The following is a 10849-nucleotide window of genomic DNA, read 5'->3' on the forward strand; positions in this document are numbered from 1 at the left end:
CATCAGCGTTTGTGAGTATTGGGGGGACAGTGGAACGCGGAACGCGGTAGCAGTGCCGTTCTCAATCTTGGCGAGGTCCTCACAGTAAGTGGAGTAACCAGCTATCCACGGGGAATGCGGAGTCATTCTTTCCACGAGTTCATCAGCCCAGTCCCAGAAGAAGGAAACGTTGACTTCGCGCATGAAAACCCAAGCTAAACTCGCAGATAACTTTGTCACGTTGCGTGGCAACTCGTTGATGTCCATGTCGCTGATCCCGATGAGGTACGTGTTGTCAATCTCAAACATGGCAGAAGGGAGCTCCGTTATCGGATTTCCCGTCAGAGCCAAGTAGCCGGGCTGGAGCCGTATCAGAACATCGTACACCTCAGTTAGCTGGCAGTACTCGAGTTGTAAAAGAATATTTTGCGCCCACTTGGTGTCCAAGTCGTCGGGCAGGTCACGCAGGTTCGTAACGATAAATGTGACGTCATACACAGTCGGTGGGAAGTCAGCCGAAAGAAACCCAGCGGGGATAGCGCCGTCTGTCAAGTTAACTCGAATGAAAGCGAATGACAACATGGTCGGGTGGTTCGTCTTCGTGAGCGCAGCCGAATCACCCCACTCAACGACAGTCGAATTGTACACTTTCATCCCGCGAAGACTGTGAAACTCGCTGAAACGAGCGGGTACTTCGAGTGTGGGGCAGTGGCGAATCAACATTTGAACCACAGTGAAGCTGTCAAACTCGCTCCACTTCGCATCGACTTCATCTGACAGACCGGATATACCCAAAGTGTAGCAATCAAGATCGGCCAGGTAGCAGGAAGGACGGGAAGTAGCCCACGGTCTCACTTGGATCAGGCATTGTGGTAGCAGTGGCTGCGTCGAAGCTTGGATATGAAATCCAAGCACCACCGCTCCCCAGATCACGAATAGTATATGCGCTGAGTGTAAAGTCAGGTGTTGAACACGAGCAAGCAGTTTGGAGTCGTAATGCCGCAGGAATCGACTACGCGACGGCGGTTTTGCATCTTGTTCCGCCTTCGCTGTACCAATGTCTTTCTCCGTTGGGGCGTTGAAGACGGACTGAATGACGCGGTTTTTCTTTTGTGGCAGGCGCTGCAGCAGCTCCTTCATGTTGGTTGTCGTCGCGATCAGTCCCAGCGAGAAGAAGCTGCGACTCGCTAGATCCATCCAGGAGACAACGATCACCATCTGCAACTCGTTGTAAGCTCGAGCCATCCACTCGTCGTTGAACCAAGTGAGAAAGTTGAATCCCCCAAGCTGTAGGTTGAAGTCGCCTGCGTAGCTTGACACAACAATGATTTCAACGCCAACGCATGCCATGAGGCCAAGAGCGCAATCCAGCACGATGATGGCGTACCGCTTGCGAGCCTCGTCACCCTTGAAGAGCCAAGTGTCCACTATGGCAGGTGACCAGCAGTTTAAAGCAATCAAGATGACGTAGAAGCGGTTGAGCAGCGTTCGTGGCAACAGCGTGCTCATACGGTAGGCTTGGCGAGTCTGTAGCGCAGTTTCGACGATCTCGCGACATACTTGAATAGCATGAAAGTGCTTCCCGTTAATACCTAGAAGCCCATGGCGGTCGGACAGCGTATCAAACACCTTATTGAAGCTCCGAACGATAGCCGAACTGGTTCGCTCTGGCTTCACTTCCTCAATTATAACTTTCGCATCGCACGATGCCCACGGGGTGAAGGACAATGATCGCCGCCAAATTGAACCGCCAAGCATCAGCAAGATGCAGACCCCGTGTAGTACTGCCATGATAACGTGGATGATGGCGATGGTTCGGTCGTCCTCGGGTGGCAGGCCGATTCCGAAAGATACAGTAAGCACGGTAAAATATCTGTTCGGGAGGTCCCAGTAGTAGTAGCCATACACCGCGTTGTAGAACGCGACAATCCAGTGCACGGCGAGCAGGATTAGCCACCAAACGGTGAAGGCGCACGGGGAGAGCTGGACGACCTCGGTCGGCTTGACCCGCGGCATGTCGTCGAGTCTTGGACAAAGCAGCGAGGCTGAGCTGGAGTTGAGAAGAAACCTGTGCTGAGTACTGTGGAAACCAGAATGGATGTTGCCGCTGGTAACAGTAGGGGTGCTCCGCGACGGAGACCTATCCTTGTCTCGCGTGGAGCGCGTGGTCAGCACTTGAAGAAACACATTGGTGCCTGCTCTTGTCGGAGCTAAATTTGCCGCAGGGGATCGTTATAGTCTACCCCGTACGTCACCTGCAAGTACTGGAGGAGCTTGAAGCTTGAAATGCACGCCGGAGACCAACTTCAAACTTGAAATGCACGACGGAGGCCAACTTCAACTTGCGGACCAAACTTCATCAATGATGTCGAATGAAAGCATCATTTAGGTGTGCCACACCAATAATAATTTTTATTTGGACTTTTGTATGCTATACAAAATCAAGTCGGCTCGACCATTCCCTCTTTTACGAGCCCAGAGACCCCCGAGCTGGCTCGACTCGGCTCGGCTCATGCGCAAGCTGCCCTCCTCCGCGAGCGCCGGCAACCTGCGGCAGCTCGTGGGCTCGGCCGTCGTCTCCAGCAACGCCTCTCTGTACAGCAGCAATGGCTCCTCCCCCCCGAACGACGCCGTCATGGATGCGCCAAGACGTCACGGAGCCCACTTGAATGTAGCCATGTCGGGGTTGATCATGGCTACACAACAGCAACTCGGCAGCGCCGATGTGGAAGGCGTGGCTGCTTCTGGCGAAGACCGAGCCAGCAAGAAGAGCTTGGCGTACCTTCACACCAAGTTCCACCGGCTGCTGCGAGACAAGTTTGGCAAGAGCTACGAACGTCGAATCTGCAAGCACTGCGACGTCATTTTCTCCTTCAGAGGGGGCACCACGAGTGCTGCACTGCGCCATCTCAAGAAGGCCCACCCAGAAAAGCTCGCGGACAACGGAGATGATGAAGAGCAACAAGGTGACAATTCTCAAGTGGCGGAAGGTACTGAAGATCAGGCGTGGGACTCGTCCAGCGCTTCGGGGAGAGGACCCGACGAAGCCAGCAACGAGAATGCCATTGGAGTTGAAAACGTTGCAAGTGCCGATGACCCAGACGATGACGATTCGTCATTCACAGTCGAGACTGAGACCCCGACTTCTGCGAGTCCGACAACTTCATTGAAGAGAAAGCGGGATGACGGTGACTATAGTGAGTCGAGATTTACGTCGGCGCCTGTTTCTGGGGATATTCATGCTGGCCGAGCCAACGGGGCCTCGTCGCCGCAGCTTACAGCAAGTCAAACTGCGATCGTGCACTTCCTGGAACGTTACTTCAACGAGCTACCACAGCCGGCAATGCGGCTGCGGTTTGCCAAGCACCTTACGCACAACGTCGGCGAGGCTGAAATGTACAATGTTCTGGACCCCGCCACACAGCTCGAGTACGTTCGCGAGTTTTCCCGTTCTACCTAACGTCAACGTGAACTCCGAACGGAGAGTAGCGAGCTTGCGTAAATAATTAAACTTATATTCCGGTTAAAAACGCCCGTACAGATCCATTCGAAACGTGTCCTCCTGGTCTTGTGAGCGAGATCTGCGGCCCCCTCTGCCAGACCCGCTACGACGACTCACTGGCGCAGCAGGTTTCCTCTCGGTGTAGTCAGGTGGCAAAGATCTGGAGAAGACTGATCTGCTTTCAGCGACTGCGCCAGACTTGTTTTTGGGCTTTACCACGGGGTCTGTACGGTCTACTGGGTTGTTGTCGTGGGGCAACGATGTCGACTTGGTCAATACTGGAGTATCCTGCACAGGCAAAGGGGTTGTGAGGGACTCACGACGGCAGAAATGCGTCTGGTCCTTCTGTTCATTTAGTCGTTGTTTTCGCTCCAGGTACAGAAGATGAGCTCGTTCAGCCTCGCTGTGAGGAGAGTTCTCGTCATCGTCTGCGTACATGTCCTCGTTCTCCAGCACAGTCTTCGCCACTGGGAAGACCTCAGCAACTGTGTTCTCTCTTTCTCTGACCACGACAGTTTGTCTTGACATGGACAAGCGATTAGCTGCGGCGGCTTCTGCTGCCGCAGCCTCAGGATTTGCAAGAAATGTCGTTTGCCTCCATCGCCTCTCTCGTTGAGGGTCAGCATGTTCCTGCTTCTTTTCCGGCTCTTGTTCTTTAATCAACTCTGGATCAACATGGTCGAACTGTCGCCGTCGTAAATTAGGGCATGGTACGTCGTGCTTGTGCAACAGTCCGTCATAGTGCGGGTCGCCATTCTCCTGCTCCATTTCCGGCTCTTGTTCTTCTACCTCGTAAAGGTGGAATTGTCGCCTTCGTGGATTATCACTCGCTCGACCAAACACGTCGTAATTCTTGAACAGTCCATCATAGTTCGGTGTGTGTGGTCCCCGGTCACTCATCATAGCCGGAAGGCTGTGCCTGCGCCTCTCCTTCTTCGGTCTTGGGCTTGGCTCCCTTTTACTCTTTTTCCAAAACTTAAATCCGCCTCGGTTGCTGCTTCCGCTGGATCCTCCTGAGTGGCTGTCCCTCTCTTTTTCCTTCTCCTTCGCGCTCCCTCCAGTGGAGCTATCTCCGCTCGCAGATGTCGACGTGTTATGCTGCGCATTCTTCTTCGCCGTCAGAATATCAATCCGAGCAAGACATTTGTTGCAGAAGGCATCCGCCTCCGGCTCGTGCGTTCTCGAATTAATCGAGAAGACGACCTTCACCTCCAAACACTTGTGGCACACCGACTTCTTGCAAATGCAGCAGTTCCTCAACGGGTCCAGCACTTTCCTCCTCGAGCCACACCTCAGACACGTCTTGCCCATCAACACCGGTCGACTCCTCGCCTTCTGCATCAAACCCGACAGCACCTTCGCTCGGGCCAGGTCCGGCAGCCTGGTGACCATGAGCACCCTGTCCGCCATCTCGGCGTCCGCCGTGCGTCTGGACGAGCCTGCCGTTCGACAGTCATAGTCCAGCAGTGTAAAGCACTCGACCAAGTCGCCGCACACTTTCCTAAACAAGAAGCAGAAGGCCATGTCGGCTCGCCTCAAGCCAGGGCCTCGGGGCACGTCCAGCGGCCACTCGGGCTTGTTCAGCGACAGGACGACATGGTACGCCAGCTCCTGCTGGCCGTCACGGCCCCTGCCGTCCGCCAGGGCCTCCCCCATGCGTTCGTACGTCAGTACGTCGCACTCCTGGCCGTCCGCGATGCCTCCACCAGTGTAGCCATTTCTCTTCCACGAGTACCATTTGACCCCCGCGAAGCGGAACGGGGCGGCTCGAGGCAGCCGCCTCTCTGAGACCGTGAGCACGGCGGCGGCCACCGCCGTGATGCCGCTGGGGTTCAGGATGGCCTGCGTGGTCAGCAGCTCGCGGCCGTCCTCGACGTAGAGCCCGCCCAGCACGTCGTGCAGCCCGGCGGGGAGGAAGCCGCTGGCGATCACGCGCCGCTTGTGGCTGTCCACGCCCTGGCGCCGCGAAGACACGGCGCGGTGCACCGTGACCTGGTCCCGGCGCGCCAGGAACTTCCACTCGGTCGGGTCCAGGCGCGCGCTGTCGAAGCCCGCGAAGGCGGCCAGCGCCTCGCCCAGCAGCTCCTCGCTGCGGCGGTCGCACTGCAGCCGCTCGTCGCGCGGCAGGGCGTGCACGGCCATCGGGAGGGGGGACGAACGGAGACGGTGGAAGTGAAGGAAGTGGAATGTAGCCAAGATGGAGCTGAGATGCGAGATATGAGCGGAGCTCAATGGTGGAGAGACACTATTTTATGTGCTGGACACCGGCCCGCGCGCTGCCAAAAGGCAACTTGTCTTCAAGTTGCCTTTTTCGGATGTAACACGTCTTGCGAGTTTTTTTTTTCTGTGTGTAGCCATTTTGACACGAGGCGCTGGTTGGAAACATGAACGCGAACGCAATGCACGTACTTACCTGCGGATGGATGACTTGGGTACTCAGACCCCACGTTGATTCGGTTAGGACTTTAAAAGGCTGTGGGGCTACGATAGTTGGTGTGTGTTGTTGCTGCTGCTGCTGCTGCTGTGCTCTCCCATCGGAGCTGGCGTTAAAAGCGGCGCGCCGGCGGGTTCTCCACGGGGTCCATGATGGCCAGGTACTCGCGCACTTCCGCCGGGGACTTGCCCGCCTCCACCAGCCTCGTCAGCACTTCTGCGCGCAGTTTTTGTCTGCTCTCCTCCTGTCGAGCACGGAGCTCGCTCTGCTTGAGCTCGAGCTCCTGTTGCCGGACGGCGAGTCGCTGGCTCTCCAGCATGGCCGCCTGGTCCAGCTGCACACTCGACGCCGCGGTCGTCGAAGGCTCCAGCGGCGCCAACGTCTGTACGCTCATGAGCGTCGTCGTCGCGGACTCCACCTTCGCCGACGTCTGCACACTCGTCGACGCGGTGGTCGGGGGCTCCACCGGCTGTGGCACGTTCACCGTCGCCGGTTCGGGCGTGACGCTCTCGTCGACCCCCGCGTCGGCGCCCATCGTCGGCGTGGGGGTGACAGCGACCCCCTCGTCCACATACCTGGGTCTCCGCCGCGGGGGCGACGTGGTGGCCTGCTCCTCGGTCACGAACGTCCGGAGCTCGCTGAAGGTCACGTCGCTGTGCGGGGACCTGCTGCTCTCGGAGCGCTGGCCGAGGCTCTCGGAGCGCAGCCGCGTCTCGCCGTCGCTGCTGTAGAGCGCGTCGAGCCGCTGGTAGATGGACTGCAGCTCGTGCGAGTTCTGGCGCTTGGCCTTGCGGAAGGCCGCCATCAAGCTCTCGAAGCGGCTGCGCGCCGTCTTGTCCGACCACTGCGTGTGCGCCACGCGGTTCATGTACTGGGCCAGCGACCGGTAGCCGTCCATCTTCTTGAGCCTCTTGGGGTTGTTGGCGTTGCTGGGGTTGTTGGCGTTGCTGGCGTTGCTGGCGCTCGCGGGTTTCGTGAGCAGCTCGAAGTTGCCCGGCAGCTCGAGCCACTGCAGCAGGCACAGGCGCTGCGCCACCGTCGTGTGCGAGAACTTGCGCTTGGCGCGCGCCGAGGCCCCCGGAGTGTCCGTGTCGTGGCCGCTGGCGGCGTCCGAGCGCGGGGACGGCGGCATTGAAGCCATGTGTGACGCTGCGCACCGACGGAATCGTGCGGACACTAGTGCTTTACGGGGGGAGTTTTAAACTGCGCGGAAGTTGATATTCTGGCGGAAGGCGATGCGATAGGTTTAGAGAGGTGTGGGGATTCGGAGGCGGGGTGAACGGCCTGTGAAACGGAATAGTTTATAGCACTTGGATACAGAGAGAGGCGAGGAGGGGACTGGAATCCGAGCGGAATTTCGCTGTTGAAGTGCTGTCACAAGAGCGGCGTTTCGGGATCAGCGACGGTTGATGTCCCGGTGGTGCAGCGCTGGCTGCTGGTAAGATGGTGCCGCTCTTTGTGTTGGGATTGGCCCGCTGCATGCGAGCGCAGTCTCGCCACGAAGCAATTCGGCTGCTACTGATCGCTAAAGTGTTTCTGCTCTGCTGCTGACCGAGAAATGAGTCCACGGTTTTTTTTCGCAAACTGCAGGTCCGACGACAACCCTTGAGCCTGTCTGGTAGTCAGTCAGCACGCAGTCGTCAATGCAGTAATGACCAGCAGTCTTACGCCTACGCTGTTGATTCCGAGCTCCAGATACTGTGTAATCAGGGTTTATGGGGATGGTGGAGGCCTTAGGTAGACGAGCTGTTGTGGACTCCTCCCAAAACGTACTGCCGTGAAATAGGAGTATACTTGCGGTTCGACGGACATTTTGCAAATGAACACGCTCCATCGCTGGGTACTGCGTGCTTACATCGCTCACAAGGATTTTTGATAATTTAAAGCTCGGAACCGAAACAATTTATTTGATACATGCAATGAAAATAACAACAGTAACAGTGACGCGTTTACTTGAACAGGGTGGTGTTGAAAAACACCGGTTAGAAAGAAAAGTGGAACACAACACAACAATCAAACTGTCAAAAATCTCCAGTCTCTCTCAGACAGACAAAACCATCATCCACGTCCACCCTCCCACGTATCAATGACGGACTTTAACCATACACAAGAACACCGAAACGCGACAAGCCTAGATGGCAACCTGCACGCAGGACACAACTGTTGCATTTCGAACACGTCTTCCACATGCCGCACCAGTCGTAGATATGCATCACCGACACCACCTTCGAAGCCATTCACGAAAATCATCAGCCGCCACACCACCGCATCCACACTCATCTTCACACAAACACTCCGCTTACCAAAGAGAACGACAAAGCCAAACGCACGCACCGCCAGTCAAAACACCACTTGCACACCACGCAAACATCACTCCGTAGCCACAGTTCAAAGTACACCACACCACCACCAGCTAACAGTCACCACCAGCTAACAGTCACCACCCGCACACTAACTGACACGATCAACCCCGCATACACGCTCCGCGGATCACCCGCACTCCAAACACCACACTCGAATACTGCACACTCACTCACACTTCCATCTCCCACGTCGACGCCGTCGCCGTCACCAACACACCATCGCAACAAGAACTCGAGAACGCATCCAAAAGCTGCACGAACGAAACACCGACACATCCATCCAATCCACGACAACAAGAAAAGACACGCCACCAACCAACACATCTAGCTTCAAAGTCACCTCGCTGCCTTGATTTCTTTCTTCTTCACCCACCCTCTTTGCTCGCCTTCTTCTTCTTGTCCTTGCTCTTCTTGCCTGCCTGCGCATTCTAGCCTACACATGCATACACGACAAATGACGAAACTACACGGCCCGAAGCACACACCACCGACGAACGAAGATCCATCCGCCCGCACACGCACGCACGCCTGCATGCCACAACCTCCCCGAAACGTAGATGTAACAGCAAAAGAAGAAAATGCTACACTTGCCTGGCGGAGATTCAAGAACTCCGCAGCCGCTCGCTTGCTTCCTTGCTCACTTCCTTGCTCACTCTTGCTTTTGACGGTCGAGCGGATCTCTCTGCAGCCTTCACACGTACAGAACCACCAGCCAACACCACACGCCGCCGATTGCACCAAACGAAGAACACCGATCATGAACAAAGATGAAAGCATCACGCACTGACCGACTCGAGCTTGCGGGTTCTGCTTGCACGTATGCGGACCGAAGTATCTCGACACTTGGAACTTGGACGCTGACTTGGACTTGGACCTTGACTTCGACATGGATCTTGACTTCGACTTGGACCTTGACTTCGACTTGGACCTTGACTTCGACTCGAACCTTGACTGGGACCTTGACTTGGACTTGGACTCCACCTCAAACTTGAATACGGCTCCACGCCAACCCGACAAAGCCTACATGGCAACCTGCACGCAGGACACAACTGTTGCATTTCGAACACGTCTTCCACATGCCGCACCAGTCGTAGATATGCATCACCGACACCACCTTCGAAGCCATTCACGAAAATCATCAGCCGCCACACCACCGCATCCACACTCATCTTCACACAAACACTCCGCTTACCAAAGAGAACGACAAAGCCAAACGCACGCACCGCCAGTCAAAACACCACTTGCACACCACGCAAACATCACTCCGTAGCCACAGTTCAAAGTACACCACACCACCACCAGCTAACAGTCACCAGCAGCTAACAGTCACCACCCGCACACTAACTGACACGATCAACCCCGCATACACGCTCCGCGGATCACCCGCACTCCAAACACCACACTCGAATACTGCACACTCACTCACACTTCCATCTCCCACGTCGACGCCGTCGCCGTCACCAACACACCATCGCAACTCGAGAACGCATCCAAAAGCTGCACGAACGAAACACCGACACATCCATCCAATCCACGACAACAAGAAAAGACACGCCACCAACCAACACATCTAGCTTCAAAGTCACCTCGCTGCCTTGATTTCTTTCTTCTTCACCCACCCTCTTTGCTCGCCTTCTTCTTCTTCTTCTTGTCCTTGCTCTCTTCTTGCCTGCCTGCGCATTCTAGCCTACACATGCATACACGACAAATGACGAAACTACACGGCCCGAAGCACACACCACCGACGAACGAAGATCCATCCGCCCGCACACGCACGCACGCCTGCATGCCACAACCTCCCCGAAACGTAGATGTAACAGCAAAAGAAGAAAATGCTACGCTTGCCTGGCGGAGATTCAAGAACTCCGCAGCCGCTCGCTTGCTTCCTTGCTCACTTCCTTGCTCACTCTTGCTTTTGACGGTCGAGCGGATCTCTCTGCAGCCTTCACACGTACAGAACCACCAGCCAACACCACACGCCGCCGATTGCACCAAACGAAGAACACCGATCATGAACAAAGATGAAAGCATCACGCACTGACCGACTCGAGCTTGCGGGTTCTGCTTGCACGTATGCGGACCGAAGTATCTCGACACTTGGAACTTGGACCTTGACTTCGACTTGGACCTTGACTTCGACTCGAACCTTGACTGGGACCTTGACTTCGACTTGGACCTTGACTTCGACTCGAACCTTGACTGGGACCTTGACTTGGACTTGGACTCCACCTCAAACTTGAATACGGCTCCACGCCAACCCGACAAAGCCTACATGGCAACCTGCACGCAGGACACAACTGTTGCATTTCGAACACGTCTTCCACATGCCGCACCAGTCGTAGATATGCATCACCGACACCACCTTCGAAGCCATTCACGGAAATCATCAGCCGCCACACCACCGCATCCACACTCATCTTCACACAAACACTCCGCTTACCAAAGAGAACGACAAAGCCAAACGCACGCACCGCCAGTCAAAACACCACTTGCACACCACGCAAACATCACTCCGTAGCCACAGTTCAAAGTACACCACACCACCACCAGCTAACAGTCACCACCAGCTAA

General features: G+C 55.8%; 3 protein-coding genes across 3 annotated transcripts; 1 reads left to right on the plus strand and 2 right to left on the minus strand.

Annotated features, from left to right (window-relative positions):
* Nucleotides 1–2491: 2491 nt before the first annotated feature.
* On the plus strand, nt 2492–3439 carry IUM83_08034 (uncharacterized protein; the record flags this gene model as incomplete). The annotated part of the gene is made up of 1 exon (XM_067932382.1): nt 2492–3439. The coding sequence occupies one exon, from the start codon at nt 2492–2494 to the stop codon at nt 3437–3439; it is 948 nt and encodes a 315-aa protein (XP_067783067.1).
* A 1577-nt stretch (nt 3440–5016) lies between these two features.
* IUM83_08035 (uncharacterized protein) lies at nt 5017–5623 on the minus strand (the record flags this gene model as incomplete). Its single annotated transcript, XM_067932383.1, has 2 exons — nt 5017–5056; nt 5148–5623. The coding sequence occupies 2 exons, from the start codon at nt 5621–5623 to the stop codon at nt 5017–5019; spliced, it is 516 nt and encodes a 171-aa protein (XP_067783066.1).
* Nucleotides 5624–6027: 404 nt separating this feature from the next.
* IUM83_08036 (uncharacterized protein) lies at nt 6028–7056 on the minus strand (the record flags this gene model as incomplete). Its single annotated transcript, XM_067932384.1, has 1 exon — nt 6028–7056. The coding sequence occupies one exon, from the start codon at nt 7054–7056 to the stop codon at nt 6028–6030; it is 1029 nt and encodes a 342-aa protein (XP_067783065.1).
* Between the last annotated feature and the right edge of the window lie 3793 nt (nt 7057–10849).

Source organism: Phytophthora cinnamomi (assembly GCF_018691715.1).
Source record: "Phytophthora cinnamomi strain GKB4 chromosome Unknown Contig102, whole genome shotgun sequence".
NCBI classification, from domain to species: Eukaryota; Oomycota; class Peronosporomycetes; order Peronosporales; family Peronosporaceae; genus Phytophthora; species Phytophthora cinnamomi.